Here is a 21,852-nt window from a genome sequence, read left to right on the forward strand (position 1 = left end):
CGCGCTGTGTTATCTTGAGTTATGATTCCGTTCTACATTAAGTTGTCACAAGTATTATATTTCGCCCGATAAAAATATCTTGTTGAATTAAGTAAGTATTGTGTTCACCGCCTTTGACTGTAGCATTTAGTTCAATCAAACAAATATCACATGACTCAAATAATCCTTTTCCTCCGTATACTAATCAATTAGCGAAATCGTAATTTAGATTAATGAACTTGGGTAAAGATTGATGCCAGAATTTAGAATCAGACTTTCATTTTTAGGCAAAACAGTATAATGGAAGCATTCATTCAACAATGAAAAACGTCGGAAAATTAATTAGATACGTTGACAGAAACTAGTGTTCTCGGATTCCCCTTCAAAAATGTATGCTTGACAGCAAACGGCTTTGCATTAAAGGTTTCGTTACCCCACATACTACTCAAAATGAAAAACTATGTGAAGATATTTCCAGCTCTAATAAATATTTGGCGATGAATTATTCGGCTAAATACAAAGCACTTCTTCTATTCTGTTAACGTTTATGCAATAATGTTCGAAATGTGAAGACCAATCACCTCGAATAAAATTATTTTACGAATCAATCATTCATCATCATCAAAAATAATTATACAGCCACAAAAATAAAAAAAAGTTTCTGGTGTGACAGACTAGAGCACCATACCTATGTGTTTTTGGATGTGTTGAATCTAAATCCAGTATGAGAATTTCTCCGTCACCCCCAGTGTTATTAGTTTTTGGGTCATAACCCCTATGGATAATTCCTAATACGAGGGTAATCGAGCTATCTGACATCGGATTTCGATTCGATCTCCAATAACATAAAGGGGTATTACTCATCAAATTCCAACAACATTTTTTGCATTGAGCAAAACATTTTTATCGCAGACATACGAAGTTTTATTAAATGACTTCTATGTAAAAGTAATGGTCTTCCATATTTTTGTTGATAACATATAGAGAAACGAGTTTCAAATAATTATAAAATATGGAAATAAGTTCTTTTGCCTTGCCATTTTGTTCGCTATATATCTGTTCATAATTACAAAATATGCTACATAAGCTGAAGAAAAACAATAAAGAAGTCCAAAGGACTATTTTATATTAAGTTATTAACATATAATATTGCACAAGTCATTTGTTCATACAATCCTCATCCCCTCACCTTTAAATGCAATGAGGGAATGACCGTGAGGAAATGCTGAATTCGAACAAAAGGTGCAGAAAACACTGGCACGTAACGTCAAATTGCTTTAGCATTTTATGTATGCATTTTACTCCCCAAAACGCAATAAACAGAATTGAAAACATATGCATATATACTGATTCACCTTTATATACGTACAGTGAGGGAACGACAAATAAAAATGTAATTCTTGAATAATTTAAACCAAATGCTTTTTGACACAGACTCATTTCAATGGTGAAAAGAAAACGCCCCACTTACATATTATGTGTGTTGCCAAGTTTTAGAAACTTAAGGCTGCGTTCACAAATCTCATTTGATACGATCATAAATCGAATGTTCATAACACGGTGAGGGAGTGATTTTATTTTGCGGGACATATATTTAAAATTGATCATCCGTTTTGTGTATTTGTCGTAGTGCGTTAAAAGCTTTGGCATACAATTAACACTTATTTTCGAATATATTAGCAATATTAAATCAATAAGAATATTGTTATATTTGAGATGAATAGCTTTATTATTATTGTTCTCGGACTAAGGGACAAGGTCAGGGAATGACTTTTAGAGCAATAATTTGACAAAATTTTGTTTTTTCACTACGATATCTCGGTTTTTATTTTTTACAATCTTAGTGCCAATAACTTGCATTTAAATAAAAATGTTACATCAATAATAAATGCTTGTGACTCAGCACTAATGACTCGCGACTTAAATTTCGGAATTTGATGAGAAGTAGCCGTAGATATGGTGGTCTATTTTATCGCGCCTTAACCAGAATCGAGCACCCCATAGATACTAGCTCGTAGTACTTAAAATCTAAGTGTGATGGAGCAATCTTCACACCATATTTAAATTGGGCATGTCCAAAAACATATAACAGGTATGGTGGTCTCGTTCGCTGGACCAGAGACCTTTTTTTTATTTTCTGTATCTGCGTTATTATTTCAAATTTATATTACATCTATAAGCCTCGTGAAAGACGGTTTCATTGAATTTTACAAGGGAAAGTCATGAACCAAAATGCTCACTGACATAGAAGTCTTTGTGCTACATCAAAAGATGTATTTTTGCACCTGAGAAAACTTCGCCTCACATTAAAGGTGTAGTAGACGATAATAGGCCATATTGATTTAGTAAAATTACACATGAGAATGTGTGGGCACGTTATACGTGTGTACAGAATGCTACAAAGCAGCTAATAATATTAAACAAAGCTACATTTTTCCAGGTTTCAGTGAGTGATAATAACCGAAAAAAAGTGACGGAAAAAACAGTATAACAAAACCTGTTCAGTTTTTTGGTTGCGGACTTGTGTTATACAGTCGAATGAATGCATCACCGATTAAATGGAAATGGAAAGTGAAACCCACAATGTTATTCCACCCTGAAGTCAGAACATTTTTGATTTCTTTGAATTTATCTATGAGCATGAGTCGCGATATTTTGAATTTATCTTCGAAAATACCAGCAAGAATATTGAACAAATTTAGAAATCTACGATCGTTCATAACTCAGATTTTTCGTGCAATTGGTGTGTATATAATTAAGTGTCCCATACGGCTGTCGGGTTTTTGAAATAATATTTGGGTTAAAGCTGATGTGCGAAAAAATCCGCACCGGCCAAGATCGAATTTCGGGTCAAAGCACGTTCGGTGATGTGGCCCTGTAAAAGTGTACGGTTCGGCTTTTCTTGCTGAAAGTTGCTGCTCCCGTAATTATGCCATATCGAATATTTTTATCCGCTCGTGTACTCAATCCGCTCGCTTGGGCCAAAAGAATTCGTAAATTTCAATTTCACGTATCACTGGTTGAATATGAGATTTTATTTAAACAGAAGAAAATATGATGTTAGTTATGATTTCGTTAGAATCTTTTACTTTTTTCTTCAGGCGAACAATTTGAAAGATCACAATGACTTGTCCTATCGGAAAAAGTTCAAACAACAAAAAATTTCAGGCAACGAACTCCGATTTAATAATTCTTGTAAGGTTACGTGTTTATAATACAAATATAAAAGGTATAAAGACGAATGGAAGACATTTGACGGAAAAGAAATTATGCGCATTAGTAAAAACAACAACATTACTGTTTACAAACGAAACGACAAATAATCTGAAAATAAATATGGCAACGGCGCATGATTTTTTTGTGTTGTAGTCTGCTTGAACCTTCGGTGTTTACCTCGCTATACTTTTATTTTATTTTTGTGAATAAGAATGTAAGATCAGTTACGATTTAACGGGAGATGCGTAAAAAAATTAAAAATAAAGTATTGTAGCAAAACCATACGCTGAACAGCATAAAACAACTAATTTGAATACCGCGCGTAATGTGCATATTTGCGATGTTGCCAAATGTACAACCTAAACGAAATTACAATCGGATTTTTTTCGGATATTAATCATCAATTTCACCTTATTCAATATTTTTTTCTGTCCTAAACGTTCTATTCCAAAACAACCAACTCGAAACTGTCAGTTTTTATCCCAGTCCCTATCTACTCAATATAAAATAGCTGAACTGTGAAAGCAAAAAACTCAGAAACTAAACGGTAAACCACTTTCGAACTTTATAGGATTGTTTGCAATTATTCAAAACTCACAAAAATTAAAAAACCTTCAAAAAGGGGGTCAAAACAACTGGCCGACGGTCGATGTTTTTCAGATCCAGACAAAATGGGATAGACTTATTATACCACTATGGATATGGATTTGAACGATACGCACAATGCCTTTTTTGCTGTGCCAATATTTTATTTATCTTGTCTGGCGTGAAGAATACGTATGATGTCTGTTTTGGATCTCACCAAAACATACCAAGACGTATTGAACTGCTTCCCCGTGAATGATATATCTGACGTCAGTATTGATGCGGCGACGACCTACATTGACGATGTGTTGTGTATCCAGCAAAATTAATTTGACTTGCTTCATGAGAATGACTTCTTGCAAATGACACTTGGGTCTAACGGAATTTATATGTGGTATGAATGAGTGATTCAGTAATTTAATCAGTATGATATAAACAATCGGAAAAAACAAAAGAACATGATTTGCAACTAAAACAGCACAATTATCGCGATAACTTGTCAAAGTGATCACATTATTGAATTTCATTTGGAATGATACAATTCAGCTCACCCACTAAATCGGCTCCACACGATTCAAAAATAATTCCCATATTTTTTCAGATTTTCATCTCAAATCTAACTCGTGCCTACAACAGGGTCGATTTCTCCATGTAACCCCTTTCAATGGAATAATAAGTCAACCAAACGGATTTCGATCGAATTTGGTATAGGAAGATTTCTTGGGTCGCTGATTACGTATCCGAACTCAAAAATCAAAAAATCTCAAAAGTCACTTGCTGTTGCCGTATTGGATTCACCATTTTGAATTGTAGTTTCAAGTTCAGATTCGTAATCAGCGACCTCGAAAATCCTCTAACACCGAGTTTTATCGAAATCGAGTAACTTTTTGGATTTTAGTCCTCTATGTTGGATCCCTTATTTTGAATTTTCAAATTTCGAGTTCAGATTTGTTATCAGCGACCCAAGAAGCCCCCTGTACCCAATTTTGTCGTAATCCGTTCGGTTGATTGTGACCCTGAAAGGGTTAAATCGGGAAATCCACCTCCTTACGGGCACGAGTTAGAGTTGAGATAAGGATCTGAAAATATTAGGAATTGTTTGAAATCAATTTGGAGGGTGAGCCGACCAAAATTCAAAAATGACCTCTTTAAGCGGAAATACCACCTGGCTAGATGAAAGAAAAGGGTCATTTCTCCAATTTATTTAAGCTAAATGAATCGATAGTTTTTAATTCTGTTTTTCCGTACATATTAATATGAGTTTTTAACTACACAGAAAAATTTTTTTTAAATTACTCGAAAACAAAATGCCAGTGGAATGTCTGATGAAAGCAAATTTGTCTTTTTTCACGGTTACCATCCGCAACAAAAGACGAAAAAGATTTCAAAACATGATGCCAAAATCTAGGGAAGTACGTGGGATTTTTCGAAAATATTAATTTTTTCAAAAATGGCGTCAATTTCAAGGGAAAAGCTTTATTAAATTTTTTCACTTCTTCCTTCAAATATACGTTTCCGAATGTACAATTCTCCGTACCTACACCGACTAACCACTTGCACAATAGTATCGGATTCAGTGAAATCGAGCCCGTCCTGGATCCGCAGCACGAGGATGGTGACATCTTTTCTATTGTTGATGGGATCTTAAAACGAACCTTATGGAATAGACAGTATATAGGGGCTTAGACCCACGCAACGATGCCAGGAATCGCGGTAGAGAAATCCAGAGATAGGCGCGCGCCAATCACTTTGCGTATCTACGAAAGCTCGGCAGCTTTACGCCGTAGTCGGAGCTGACTCCTGACGTTCGTAATCTCGTAATCTGAAGACGGAGATCCGTTCTGCGCGCGTTTGCTCGAGGCGTATAACACGAGAGGGAAGTTAGCTTCCCGTAAACAGGCCGGTTCCCAGAAGCCCCTGAGCCTTGAGAGAGATAACGAGGCCCAAAATATTTGAGCCGCCTCGATTTTTGGTGACGGGGATCAACGAAGACTCGTAATGCGCTTCGAAATAAAATGTCGCGACGCTTTTATCAGGCAAGAAAATTCGATTTCACCACTCGTCTTCGCTCAATTTCTACGTGTAATTGAACCTGCCAACGTGCTGCAACGAACTCGGGTCGAGTTTCTGAATTGCTGGGGCGAAAGCGCCTCGCGTCATCTCTAGCCTCTGAATTGAGGTCCTTGCGAGTTTGAAAGGGATGAAAGGAAAATAATATTTCCACCTCTGCCAACACATAACCGTCGCTTCGATTTTGACTTCGGATTCAACACTCCGTCGTACACGTCAGGCATTATACGCATCGGTATGACGTTGTAAGGGTTAACCTTTAGTTGGCATCTTGCGATCGTTCGTGACCTAAGTGTCTTGAATCGAGATTTTTGTAACTTGAAAGTTTAAAAATGTGACTTATAACGTCATTTATTGACAGATGACATGTACCACTTCCCTCGAGCGTCATTCAGGTAAGTCTAAGTACGTCAGTCTTGCTGTAGCAGTGTCGCAAAGTAGAGAGGGGTCGTCAGCAACCCCAAGGTGCCAGCTGTGTTACAAAAGTGTGTTTTGCTCCAGAATTATTTGGTCTAGTAGTGTGTATATATTTTTTCATTATTTTAGGTGTCGTATAATCTACGTTCGAATTTCCATTGTGAATTATTATAAAAATGAGCTTTTAACCAGTAAATGCATATCTTTGGAAAAAATGATTATTTTTTACACAGAAAATTTTTGATTTACTTTTTCTAAATAAATACCTTTTTTCGGCTGACATAATAAGCCTGAATTTTTTTTAAATATTCTATATTTTGAGTGTATCCAGCTCATTTTTTAGCTCTTAATGTAGACAATTAAAAAAGTTAATAATTTCTTTTTAAAAAACGTCATTTTTCATTATATTTTTTTGTAATTTTTCAAATCTTTTACTACCTTAAAATTGAAAATTATTGTTGCGACCCTTTTTATCTTCTCAAAGACACTTGAATGAATACCTCCAAAAACAGTCAAGTTAAAATATCAAATTGCTTCGTTACAGCAAGCAACTTTCGGTTGGGGTCTCAAATAACCGCAAGGTGCCAGCAATGTTATACCGGGTAAAGGTGCCAGCTAAATCTTAATACGAGTGTGGGCACTATAGAGCGGTTCTGATATGGAGTTGAAAAAAAATTCATGACGGAGCCTGTCAAATCGCTTCCAAATAGTGAAAAAAAAAAATTCCTCAATTTTTTCATAATTTTATTTCATTTCCCTAGTCTTCGAATTTAAGCGGGAAGTTTAATATTATTTAAAAATATGCTCGTTAACTATATTCCGTACTCAATTTTATTTCAAAGTTATTCGTAGACAAAAAAATCCATATTTTCGAATATTCAGTTTCCATTAAATAAAAAAATCGTTTTGCCTTCCAGACAGAATTTTTTTTTAACCCAATATAAGGACCACCTTAGTAATCAAACACATGTCGCAGAGTAGGAGGCACTTGGCTCAGTGAGGATTGCGGTTAGGCAAGTCGGTCATCAAACGTTCACCTCTTAAGACTCATTATCAAGCTTAGCCAAGCATAGTGAAGAAAATGAAGAAAAAAAAGCATCATTGTTCTTGTCCTGGTTATTCTACGAGTATACATATAGTAATAATATCGACTAACCCTGTTGGGAAGTTTAAATAAGAAGTGAACGTGACGGACTCCACGATGAAACCACATTACGAAGATAAGCCCACATTTCTGTTGTCTGTGGAGTTAATTTATGTACGAAATTATCGAAACATATGGTTTGTAATCAGTAATCATCCCATAATTCGATTGATTAAAAAATAAAGCAATGTCGATGTAAAAGAAGTATTGATTGTGTATTTTGTTTTTCGTGTACCGTGTCATTGTAAGATTAATAAAATCATCACAACGTTACCTTGTAATGGTTGGTGTATAGTTTCGCCGTTCACCAAGTTTTGCATGCTCGTTGATTTCCCATCGGTAGTCTGCTATTCGTTAAATGATATTCCAAATACTTTTCCAGAGTATTTCTTTCCATGTGTGTTCGGTCTGTTGAGTTGAAAATCTCAAATAAATATTTGGTAAGGCATGATTCCTAAATAAATAAATCAGGAAGTCCTACGAGATCTTTTTTCCAGACGTTTATATGTTGAAGGTCATGTAGTACTCCTACCCTTACCGACCCAGCAAACTCACGTTTTTTCTTCTCATATTAAATAAACAAATTAACGGAAAATGGTTCAAATTCCTAGTATTTTTTCGCTGAGCACTGCGTACATGTACTTGCTGTATGATTAAATTTTCATTACTTTTGCTTGTCGCGGTTACAAAAAAAAATTCTTGATCCGTCTTCATTCTTTTCAAAACAGACGAAGCGATCGTACTGAGAAGTTTTATAGATCGATGAGTTTTCATAACCATCAATTATGCTAACTGCGGCTGATAACAACTCACGAATTGCGTGCTGAACGCACATTTCTCCGCGCAAAGATATGCTCCGATTGCTTTGCAAAGGACACGGCCTCGTAACAATACAACGATTCGCGGGAAACAAAGGTTTCAGGGTTGAATACGAAGAAAGGGTGGAAAATCGACATTACTAAGTCCTGGATCGAATGACGATTAGCAACCACAATCAGAAATACTAGCATCAGCCTTGTAAGTCTTTTATAATAATCTGAAACTCTGGTATATGAGGTGAAACTATACCATTCGCTAGGCCTGTGCGATTAATTGGTTTATCGGAAACATCGATTAACCCTTTGATCCACGCTGGGACGCTCATTGTCACGCTTTTTTTGCAGATTTTTATTTATCAATTTACTTATTTGGTAACAACTGCCGAGTTTTTTGGTTCCATAGTGTCCCTGAAATATTCCTAAGTCTAAAAAAATACAAAATTTATTTATTTACTTATTGCAAAAGTAGCTCAGTAATACAAATGGTCAAAATTCGTACTTTTCATGAAACAAAGTATTTACTGCTACTCTACCATGAAAATTCGAATACTAATTTTTACACAACTTGACACACAGCAAAAAAATTTACGGAATTTTTTCAACATTTTTCTTGTTTTTGTTCATCCATGTAGGATTTTCTGTTTTCGAGTTCATATTCGTAATCAGTGACCCCGAAATATTATGCATGTAAAACTTCAAGTGACTCGCATGAATAGAAAAATGTATGCATGAAAGGGATCTTCCAATTTATTGGACAATCGATTGCTAGAAAAAACAAATAATTAAAAGTCCCGATAAATTGATTGATTCCAAAGCGATAGATTAGAAGTATAATACCGATTAATCTGTTAAATAAATTAAAGAAAAAAACAATTAGTTGACGTCTATTATTAGCAACAGCATATGGTTGATTCCGCCAATTGCAGTTAAGCCTCCAGGGCTGAAAAGTTCGATTTCGCTCTAATTTTGTTATGTTATCATGTGTACCGAGGTATAAAAATCCTCCGAATTTTAGACCTCTAGGCCATATCCTTGACGAGAAATACGTTGATGAATTTTTTACTTTTTTCGATTTCAGATATTATACTTCGAATTTTCAGCACCTCTTGTCGTGAGAAAAAAATATGGACCATATGGACTCTGTTTTTTGTATAAAAACGTTTGATCCTTCCAAATTTTGAATCCATTTTCGGATAGATCGTCAGCAGCAAGCAAATCACATCTTTTTCAAGGTTTTGCGTACGAAAAATATTTTAAAAATTCCACTGGGAAACTGGGAATTTAAACATAGTGACAATATTCTTCAATTATCCTCACGATGAACTTCTGCAAGCAATAATCAATTTCGATTCAAATGCATCTTGTTATCTCGGTAAACCAACGTTGATCTTGGCAATTGATAAAGTTTAAAAATTCGATGAATGTCCACCAAAGTACAACCACCACAGCCATCGACGGATACTTATAGAAATACGCGACCGCGTCATGGTCACGAGTCTGTGTATTAGGGTGGTCCTCAAAAAAGACATTTTCGAATTTCAAGCGGCTCACCTGTCAAATCAGTTCCAAATAATTCAAAAAAATGTCCCTCATTTTTTCATATTTTGATCTCAACTCTAACCTGTGCCCGTAAGAGGGCGGATTTCCTCATTTAACCCTTTCAGGGGCGCATTAGAAAAAATTATAGGAAAAAGTGGAGAAATTATTTTTCAATTATTTTGAGCCGATTTGGGGGGTGAACCGGTTGAAGTTCAAAAATAACCTTTTTCAGAACCGCCTTGGTGTGTATATTACCTAATTACTCTTGCTGTTGTCCACAAAGTAATTCCATAATGGTTTTAGTATCGTTACCGGGTTACGGGTTTCCCCCTTCGAATATGCATGTATTTATTTAATTAATCAAAATGAAGATCTGATGTTCCCTGACAACAAACGTCTTTTGGAATCAACGAGTATCTTTCTGGATTCCTAGAACGGACTTTAAACTACACACGTCTCCTTGTACTTTTGTTCTAAAATAAACCGCCCCAGTCTTTTTGAATTCTCCTGATTATTTATTTCGCCCTCTTACGTAACAGTATTTTAGAAATAACGTACATATCGTGATTATAAATATGCACGATTGGAATAAAAGTTTTATTATATACTACATATTAGACTGGGCCAAAAAAACGAAGAATTTTTTTTTTTAATGGTACTGTAAAAACATTGTTCATGACGACAAATAAAAATTATCCTGAAAGTTTGAGCCCTTAATATTAATATTAAGGGGTGTATCGTTACAGCTATTGATTTTTTAACAGTTACCGCATTTTTTTACCCAAAATCCGTCAATTATCAATCTGAAAAATTTTATCAATCCATATGTTTGAAGGAAATTAAATTTCCTACAAAAAAGCTCTCTTACTAAATTGACGTAGATCGAGCCGTTTCCTTGTAATCGTGCTTTAAACATCGATTTGTTCTTTCAAATTTTTGTTTGAATTTTTGATTTTTCTAGTTACCAGAAAAATCAATATTTTCATAGATCAAACCATTATTACAAAAATCAAAAATTCAAACAAAAATTTGAAAAAACAAATCAATGTTTAAGGCACGATTACAAGGAAACGGCTCGATCTACGTCAATTTAGTAAGAGAGCTTTTTTGTAGGAAATTTAATTTCCTTCAAAAATATGGATTGATAAAATTTTTCAGATTGATAATTGACGGATTTCGGGTAAAAAATGCGGTAACTGTTAAAAAATCAATAGCTGTAACGATACACCCTTTAATATTAATAATAAGGGCTCAAACTTTCAGGACAATTTTTATTTGTCGTCATGAACAATGTTTTTACAGTACCATTAAAATTTGGCCCAGTCTACTACATATATGACTAAAACTGGATATATGTACGTGTTCCGGAACCTGTCAGTGAAAATTGTTTCGCGCTGAACAAAGCGTGGCAAAAGCATTGATAAGAGAATTGGTGAAAATAAGTATGCAAATGACGCATCTCCGGTTGGATAAGAGCTACTACGTTGCAGGGTTAAACGAAAACAGCTCGGAACGGCCAGCCAACCAACCGAGCTAAGTTCGCCGGGTGAGAGATAATATCAGCCGAACTTTCCGAACGTCTTAAAGGTTCGCGAGGTCTAACGATGGTGGTCCCGATTAGCTGAAACTCTTTGAATTGTCTCATACTTCTGCAGTGACTGTTTCAAAGACGTTCGATCATCATGTTAATATAGTGATCACGACCTTTCATCGGAACTCATTATCGTCCGATTCAGGAGTCTATAAACTTTTTAGAGATAATGAAAAAAAAAAGTTCATTTCCATGTTGTTTATAAATTACCCTCTTCAATTCCTTCGTATAATACATAATCCATAATAACAAATTTTAATCGTATCTTAGCTGTAGAAAGTTGCACAGAGAAAACTTCATTTGTTACAAGTAGTAAAAAATTTTATTAATAGACGTATTGTTACAATAATACTTTAAGTATTGTTGGAATTACTAGAGAATATGGTACTAGATAACTATATTTCGTTCAATATAATTAATGTTTTACATTACCATTTCATGCTTCATGAAAGTTTCTCTCTGTCCGATAACTTCTACTCTATCATTCGGTGTTATACGCGAATGAATCCTCGATAGATTTCTAAGTTCTGAAATCCGAAGTACTATGCTTTGAAATTCACTAATTGTGAGATTGAAATTTGACTCAAAATCCGGCAACGTGCTCCAGATGAGGTCCGTTTCGATGCAATCGTGACGAGCAAATCAGTCGGGCGCTCTACCGCGGTTCTGCCAACACGTACATATCCTGCTGCATTCCTATTTCTACGAAATTTTGTCCTGCAGTGACTACCGCGCAGCTGCTGCCGTCTCTTCTATGTCAGGAAAAAAATCGCAAGATGGTACTTTTTAGGTATGAATCTGGAAACTTGATCTGAGGGTAAATGGATTACGCTGAATCGAATGATGATGATAATTTTACAATCAAGCCCCGAGATCATTATAAAACAAGGAATAAACCGTTTAATTGGGAACCTGATAAATTTATCAGTAAATATGTTCAACAAAAGTTGTTGAGGACAAAAGAAAAAAAACGAACAAACGGCTTTAGACTCGCCACGAGCCAGCCCTCGATCTTCCCGTTCTCACACTGCAGAGTCGAAGGAATAATATCCAATTCTGCTTTCGAACTACAAATTCAAATTCGTGATTAACGTTTTTAACGCCCTCGTGTGCCATATTACATGAAAGTGTGACGTTTTTTTTTTTAATTTTGAATCACTATAATGGTTCCATCATTACAAATTTTGGAAGTCTGACCTTGTGTTCGCTATCGGTGACCCAGAAAACCGTCGCCTACCCATTTTTACCAGAATCTAAATATTATTTTCTATCATATTAGATCGTCATTTTGGATTTTGCAATCTGTTTTCAGACTCGTGATTAGCGACCCAAAAAACCTTACCGCACCAATTTTCATTCAAATCCATTCATCTATTCTCAAAATACTACCATTTATATTTGTTTCCTTCTGGTATTTTGTTATTTAAATAATTGAAAAAGTACTGAACCGATCAAGACCAACGTCTTATCAGTTTTAAGTTTCGAAAAGCCGCGTCGATTGAGACCAAAATAATTTAAATCGGGTAACTTGTTCTCGAAATATCGTCCGGAAAAAAAATTATCACTTATATGCATACAAACACACACAGTCATCCGTCCAAAAATGGTCGGGGATGATTCTCTAGACCTTGAAACGTCAAGATCTCAGTGAAAACTCAACTTTTCATTTAAAAAGTGATTGCAATAACTTCGTTTTTTCTTTGAAAACGGGAAGTTGAAAAAGTATATCCTATGGTTATCTTCGTATCTCCAAAAATAAGGAAGAAAAAGGCGAATGAAACTTTATTTTTACACAGAATTTCTTTTCAGTCGAAGCATCACGAGAAAGCTAAGGACAAACATATGTCTGTCTCATACGTACGAATTTAATAATTTATTTATTATTTGAAATTTTGAGGTTTTCGCCCCCCATTCAAATGGTTTTTCGTTTTTTTTCTCCCTTATGTTGGACGATACGAAGATGAACATGAAATACTTTTCTGTGTTTTTTTTTTTTTTTATCCCCAGCAACTTTTGTCGGACATGTTTTTTGATAAAATTATTAGGTTCCGAGTAAAACGGGTTAACCTGTTTTTATAATGATCTCGGAGGTTGATTGCAAAATTATCGTCACCATTCCATTCAGCGTCATCGAATTACCCTTAGATCAAGTTGCCGGATTCATACCAAAAAGTACTACTTTGCATGCTTATTTCCTGGTCTATTTGAGCTCTCTGATGTATGTCCTCCATCGAGACTATACAAGGAGCTCGAACTTCGAGTACACAAATCGTGTCCAAAAATAAGAGGGCACTAGTCTTCTATAAGTACTAAAACGGTGAGGGGGGGGAGGTATAAAGCGATGGTGAAAACTTTCTATGCAAGATCATCGATTAGTCGATCTTGGGCATCCCTGCAATTAATGACACTTCGGTGCTACAGGAACACTAGCGACGCTAGTGGTACAAATAATAAACCTAATGTGTACGATTACTGTGACAAGTTTTGTAAATTCACTCATTTGAATTCGTGCTCCTTGCGTAGTCTCCACGATGTCGTCCATCAATGTATACACCAGTGTTGCCCACCTATCAGACGAATATTTCTTTAAATGGCGCCAAATCAGTTCTTCAGATTTCTTATTTGGATGACACCACAATAATTCTTCAGATGTCCTAATAGTGGTACAATAATTTTTCACATTTCTCATTTACAAGAGTGTTGTTTGTCGGTATTGATACTCAATAAATACAAGAATACATAATATTTATACACGTTTTTTCGCTTGATAACACGGACAATTTTCTTAGAAATGTATAATGATAATTACCGAACGAGGTAACACATATAGATTTATATCCTATAATTTGAACTGCAAGTATACAGATATTAGGAACTTTTGCTTGTATAAAATGTTTTTATTCTTAATATGTAGGACCAACAACTTGTCAAATAAAGTGCGTTTGAAAATTTCAGACGCTATCTAATTGGTGCATATGTTCACAGTAACCTCGCAATTGGTTCATTTTTAGTCTGTTGTTTCGATTTCACCGTCCATTTTTAGAGATTTCTCTATCAGTCTTGAGATTTTGTCAGAGACCTTCAAATTTTCGTCAGATTTCTGCCTAAACGAGAATATTTCTTAATAAGAAAATAACTTTTCTTTTTTCCTTGAACAGACTCTAAATACTTTAGATCCAAAGAAATTTCTTTAGGCTTGGTAACGCTGGACTATGCGCCTGATGGTTTACTGAATTTCATAAAACTCTCTTTCAGCAGCGAGATAACGAGTTTTTCTAAAAATACATCGTTAAATCAATGTCACGAACCTCAATGTTATTCGGAATTACATTTGAAAGAACATAAGCTATTCTGATATCATGTGCAAATTACGCTCTTGCTCATGGTTCAGAAACTTGCAGAAGGCAATAAAGCGAATGTTTACGAATTAAATGAATAATCGTTCATCGAAATTATTCAAATGACACAGTTTTGGTGCTGGGAAACCGTTCAGTAATTCCATTTCTCCGAAGTTGTAAATTACTAATGATTAGAAATTCACATTTTCGATTATGTAAACTCGTCCTACGGATATTTACAAGGAAGTCTCGCGAAGGTGGCGAATCAACTTAATCAAAATATGCGCGAATTTGATGAAAACTGGTGTCTCGACATTTTATATTCAATTTTTGAGATATTGCCGACATTTTTTTTTCCATGATTGGACTTCTAAGATATCAATGTTGATGTTTTGAGAGGGATTATGATGATTCCGCGAATATAGTGAGCGCTATCAATAAATAAAGTGTTGAAAATTCCTGTTCGTACAGAATAAACGTAAATGTGGAAAAGTTATAGGGACTAGAAAAGTGGAACTCGGTAATCTTGAGTTTTTGAGGTCGCTAAAAACGAATCCGACATCAAAATTTCGAAATTCGAGACGGTGACTGCGACAGACCGAAAATATAAAAATTGATCCTATTCGCTCATATTGGATCCACCATTTTAAAGTTTCTGTCGGATCTGACCCCCATTTTTTAAATCAGCAGCCCCGAGAACCATTTTATAAACAGTTTCAAGGAATTTGGCGGCTAGGAAAAATGCATGCTTCAAATGGTTATTTTCAATTGCACACATTCAACCTTTGTTTCATGTTTTGTTGTTTTTAATCGTACCCACAGATGAACGAAAATTACTGATTTCTTTCCAGAATGCATTGGAGATGACGAGGTATTAAAGAGTGGGTGGATTGGGATCGGATCCGGAGATTTTGGGAATGGAGGTGAACGGGACCGAGAGCAGCCTAAATGGCACCGAAAACAACCGGACAGTTACTTCCGTGTACACCATCGGCACAGATTTCATCACAAAATGGTGAGCTGCAAAATTTGTCGCAAACACAAGCTACCAAAGGCAAATATCATTTGCTATGAACGTAATTCACTTGACCCGGATTTTGTCGCAGACCGAGATACTTTGCATGATTAATAATAAATAGCACAGTGTCATACAAATTTGGTTCCAGAAAAGAGGATTTTGTTTCGTCAAGCGGTGGAGATATTCGAAACTTACAGTATTGACAAAACTTCGATCATCGAAGTGCTCATGTCAAATTTTTATTACGGGCTCATGGTAACTTTCGAGTTATGGAATCTCGGGAGCGCTGTAGTAGTTTAAACATTCCTATTCGTAATGCGGCCCCATAGAGAGCAGTTATTTGAAAAAGAAAGAAATTAAAAATTATTTTCGGTAGCGTTAAATAACTTTACCTGTCACTACGTCCAACTAATTTTGCACGTTTCAGTGCATACGAATTCTTACAGAGCTGTGTAGGTAGATATCCCGAAATGTTATCCAAAGTATTTTCCTTTCAATTTCATATTTTCTTACGCTTTTATCCAACATTTCCACTGTTAACACCTTCGCCGTCTTCGGGACAAATTATTTGACCTGCAGCTATAAGGTACAGTTTTTTCTTAACTGACCATGAATTCGTTACCAGCGACTATAGAAACCTTGTAGTACCAATTTTTATTAAACTCCGTTCACCCATTCTCAATATGTCATCATTTATTTTTTCTTTCGTAATATTGTTATTCGTGTAAGATTAATCAAAACTATGGAGTTCTGCCCGACAACATCCTTAACTAACGACACGAATGAATTTACGGAAAATCTCTAGAACTAAATCACCTGAGACGACTCATCAATGATCGAATGATTATGAATCAAAAAGTATATGATATCGGCGTTAATTTCTTGAGCTAAAAGAGCGTCAAAATTAGAAAAGAAGTGGCCTAGTGTCTAATGAACCCGCTTACGAGTCTGCAGTTATGAGAAAGAAAAAAAAAAAATTGTATTTACGCTGAAAAAACCTTCCTTACATACTTACAAATGAATGGACTAAATGACTTCAAAACGAATGCTTCATACAGGAAATCTTCAAGTCCACGTTATACGTGCCGTGTATACACATACTTTTAGACCCCATATAGATCAATAATCTTAAATGATGATAGCCAGTGTTTAATTGAATATTTCGAAGTCATCTTTAATGTGAAGTGTAAACTAATAAACAGCTAACATCCAACGCGTGGAAATTAATTTATTGAACGAAATTTGGTTTGTTTCAAACATTTTCCAGAATTGGTGCCTTGTGCCAATTATTTTCTGATACAAAACCGCCACGCCTCCAATAGATTAACACTTTACACGAAAATTTATCTCAACCAAGATATTGTTTCTTTCAGCTGATTATTATCACATCAACCAATTCCCAATTTGTAACGCATTTGGCTTTTTGTTAGGTTATAAAAATTTGTCTACATTCAATAGTGACTCGTCATTATCTCTTTACCTAAAGTCCTCTACTCTGTCAAGGAAAATCAATTTAGCGTCCCTCTCCGATTTCGTTGCAATTCTTGTATGTTGTAGAATAGAGTGGTTCACCAAAATTTTTTTATTCCAGAGCGGATTACTCATGAAGCTGTTGTATATGATGAAAAATAAAATCCCTGTAAATTTCAGTTCGATCGGACAAGATTTAGAGGCCTCGTTTGCGAATTTTCGTGTTTACAGTAAAATAACACGCAAAAAAAATACTTACCTTAACTCATCGTAAATTTCGTGTGAAAATATAGCCGAAAATCAAGAAGCTGCACTTGAAGGCAACATCAAGTGATTTATAGGATTTTGGTCCTCCATTTTGAATTATCTAATTTCAAGTTCAGATTTGTAATCAACCAACTCGAAAACCCTTAAGCACCGAGTTTCATCGAATTCAAATGACTTTGGATTTTGGTCCACCATATTAGATTCGCCATTTTGAGTTTTCAAATTTTGAGCTCAGATGCGTAGTAAGCGACTGAAGAAACCCCCCCCTTTATACCAAATATTATCAAAATCCGTTCGGCAGATTTAATGTGCTTCTGAATGGGTTAAATGAGAAGTTGATGCGAAAATATGAACAATTAGGGTAGTAATTTTTCAATTATTTGGAGCCGATTTGGGGACAATACGGTCGAAATTCAAATATCACCTTTTTTAAGGACGACCCTAGTGTGCCCATCTCTGGGAGTCGTTATCGACCCTTTAACCGTTTATGTCGATAGATGAAAATACGAGGTTTTTTAGTTTTCAATGTTTTAAAACATACATAATTTGCAACGAGTTTGAAGGAGGATACCAAACTGGTGTTCTTTGTGAATGAATTTCATTTTACGCCAGTCTTGTCGTACAAATATTTAACGGATTATATTTCAGTTGCCTTCCATGTGCTGAACAATTTACGGCAGCTTTGAGTCATTTGCAAACTGTATAATTTATTAATTATCGGGAAAACTTTTTCTCGTTCCTCCAAAGTTAGCGCTACTATTTCTAGTATTTGAGTAACGATGTTGCTTTCAGTGAGTTATTAAAGTTTGTTCGCACGAATTATTATTGACTTCGTTTCTGCTGATTTTCATGGCTATTACACTAAAGTATTTAAAAAACATCGCACTACGCGAAGTTACTCTCAATTATTATAAAGATATTGGCTGTACAATTTTTGGAAATTCATTTCCATTATTTCGAGCGTGTATTAGACTAGAATGTCTTCGGCATTTTTTTCATTCGCAAACGGGAAATATTTGAAATCAGTAACTTCCTAATGGCAAACGATGATTTAATGTATGCATCATGATTATAGGAATATTAATCAAGTCTCATATTTGCACTCAAGAACTGTCATTAGACCATTAACAAAAATTCCGAAAGCATTTTCTTTCTACACATTAAATCTGTCGAAACATGCAATTGCTCCACGGAAAAAGGTTCTCACGTGTGTCCCAGTTTTTAATAAAAACGATTAAAAGTATACAGAATGCTACAAAATCTGTAGCTACAAAAATACTTAACGTACAATTTCTAGCACAATAAAGATCCAGACAACGTCTTCATGTTTTTATTGCGTCTGGTGTGTAGTATACCTATATTTATGGAATTTTATGCCCTACATGCATGTATATTATACTATGAATCTCATTCTGAAAATCTGAGCACTCGTAAGCGTTGTTAAATTTTCACTCGTACCACGAAGTGCTTGAAAATGCAAATTGCAAGAGATACATGAACTATAATCTCGCGGGTTCTTCTTGGGCTGTACATGGTCGTTTTTTTGAATTCATAAGTAATGAGCCAAGGTGCCTAGATAACAGAGTATAGCATTTACGGGCCGAATTTCACAAGGAAGTCATATCTAGAAGCTTTGTTCGGTGCTGGAATATTCAAACTACCAGTGAAATACTACCTTCGGTATAAGAAAATAGAAAGATATAAGAAAGAAACAAGCGGTGAAAGAAATGAAAAAATGGTACAACTTGTTCACTCACAAAATAATGAAGCTATAGTACAACTCAAAGCTCACGACACCATGAAATTTAGTTTTTACCAGCGTTTTTGCAGTGGATTAACAACAGGAAAAGCGTTTTAAGCCTTTCAGTCACGCAATTCAGTTCTTTCTTTTTTTGGCATGGAAGTGCAATTATACGTTTCTTATGTATTTTTCAACGGTGAATGCATGTATACATATAAAATATCGGTATTTCATCATATACGCTGATGGACCGCACTTCTGTTTAAAAAAAAAATTAGAAATTAAATATCGGGCCACGCCTGGAAATTGTCCGATTTGATGACAAAAACTGTTTCATGTCTATCACGAGGGTTGCAAATACAGCGATGCCGAAATTTGATGAATGAATGCGACAATGCCGTATTGGCCGCCACATCACTCGTGCACCCAAAATAACAAAATTTGGTCGTATCCCACTGTATGCGGTTTCATTCATTCACCTTACAGTACGATTTCAAGAGATCTAATCAGAGTATGAAAGGTAATGGAATCTTTTGAAAGAAAGGAATTCTGTTTAATTCAGTCGCGTTGAAATTTGTTGAAAAATGGTTTCTGTTGAAAAGCATAATTCAAATACACCGCGCTCTCGATATACGGAGTATTAAACTTCTGTCGTACATTATCGATACTCTCGATTCACCGAACTTTTGGTGCAGTTACTACTCACCCCTTTTCTTTTTTCTCTGTGTGAGTACAAAAGTTCCAACAAAGAAGAACCAAAAGTCACAATCTGTCGGTCTGCAATTATTTAAGCCTGCAACACGAGTTCTCCTCCAAACTTAAAGCGAACCGCAAGTGAAATTCTAGCCCTAAAACACATATTATAGGTATATGCTACAATGCCACTGATTTTTTTTTTTTTTTTTTTATACATGGTTTTGCGTAAGAAATGATGTTCTACGTCGAAAAATAATTCCAGCAAAATCCTTGCCATTTTTAAAATTGATATTTTTGAACTAAGAAGAGTGTCGCAAAATCCATAAGTGAAGTTGTTCGAAATAGTTAAAGGACATGTGAAAAAATCACCGAATCTTAATATCAAGTATCGAAGGAGGAGATACGTTTTTAAGTAAATAAAAACCACTAAAAGGCCGTTTTTCGTACTAGCAAGCTCCTCAATTTCATGTTTTATGACTTCGCATTCTTCTTCGTTCAAAAATATCAATTTCGAAAATAGTGTAGATTTTGCTGGAATTATTTTTCAACATGGGACATCATGTCTTATTCAAAACCATGAACAACAAAAAAAAATCAGTGGCTTTGTAGCACACGTGTATCTTAGAGCTAGAATTTCACTTGCGGGTCGCCTTAACAGCTTTAAAAATCCAACAATGTTTGCGAACATGCGATTATTATTAATTGTCGTCGAGTTTTCACGTCTGAAGAGCTGTGAACAACGTATACGCCAGAAACCTGTCAGTTTCTGAGATTCTATGGGATATCTGCCGTGTTCGCCTTCCGGTTGACAGAGCGAAGTACGAATTGTGAGAGAAAGGTGGATTCCATCCCGCAGGGCATACCTCGGCTGTACTAACAAAGAAAACCTGTCGTATGACACCGACCACGCAAGTGTCTCTAATTAAGCCGAGTTTCGGGGGGAAGCGAGGGAGTGTCGTTTCCATCATACACTCGCGTTATGCAGGATAAGTGCGGCTGATTGTCATACGAGGACTGAGCTCTACAGACAGCACGAGAAGTAAAAACCTCTGTACAGTGGCCAATCATATTTCTGTGATTTCGTTGCAGTGTTGCCGTTTCTAGTACAATTGTACTCTTCTGCTGCATTTTCACCATTGTTAGTACGCTGGTACACTTTATGATTTCTTAAGACGTGTTGACACGGTCATAGAAATCGGACCGATTTCTCGGACCGAGAAAAAATTACCAGGACTCGTATCGTGTATACAGCAAACTCGGACGTAATTCCTGGATCGAAAACGCGGATGAAAAAATGGATCGCGTCCCATTATTCCGTACTAGTTGCTGCATTCACTCCTGTTCTGATTCAGGCAGCCAATCGCAGATGATTGCAGAGTTTGCAACACGCATTTGTGAATTTCAAAGGTAAATATCAAATGTAAAATGAAAATATATTTGAATGAATACAAATTGAATAGATCTTCGTTACTTTTGAATACATAATTTCTCTTCCTTTTCGACAGCATCAACTATTAACGCAATAGCGAGCACTTTTTTCAATTTTTTTTTTCTTATCCGTCATTTCATATGATACAGTATCTGGATCCACATGAAAATTCCAAAATAAATAGAATTATTAGAGATGCATTAATTAATATATAGGAATGGGAAATTGCAATATTAAACAGAAGACATTCAAGTTACCTTTTCGAGCACAATAGAGGTTATGATTCAATCGCTTTATCTATTTAGGATTCTGCACTGTTGGTAGCATGTAAATAATTACCATTCAACTTCACGTTTTCGACCGCAGCGCCGTCTGGATTCCTCCGAGCGCAAAATGATGGTGAAATTTAAGTTACTAAACCTGTATCCGAGAACTCGGACCGATTTCTAGCACCGTGTCAAGCACGTCTTTAGCACATTTGGAGATATTTTAGTACGCCTTGATTATTTTAATACAATTTTTGAATCCTGGTTT

The 21,852-nt window shown here is 35.5% G+C and overlaps 1 protein-coding gene across 1 annotated transcript in view; it reads left to right on the forward strand.

Annotated features, from left to right (window-relative positions):
* The window catches only part of LOC107216879 (muscarinic acetylcholine receptor gar-2), a 173,283-nt gene that overhangs the window by 52,104 nt on the left and 99,327 nt on the right, over positions 1–21,852 (forward strand). The window contains exon 2 of the mRNA XM_046730136.1: positions 15,549–15,712. Within this exon, the coding sequence (XP_046586092.1) occupies positions 15,615–15,712 (98 nt within the window). The 5' untranslated portion in view covers positions 15,549–15,614. The remainder of the gene's footprint in view (positions 1–15,548; positions 15,713–21,852) is intronic.

Source organism: Neodiprion lecontei, chromosome 2 (assembly GCF_021901455.1).
Source record: "Neodiprion lecontei isolate iyNeoLeco1 chromosome 2, iyNeoLeco1.1, whole genome shotgun sequence".
Lineage (NCBI taxonomy): Eukaryota > Metazoa > Arthropoda > Insecta > Hymenoptera > Diprionidae > Neodiprion > Neodiprion lecontei.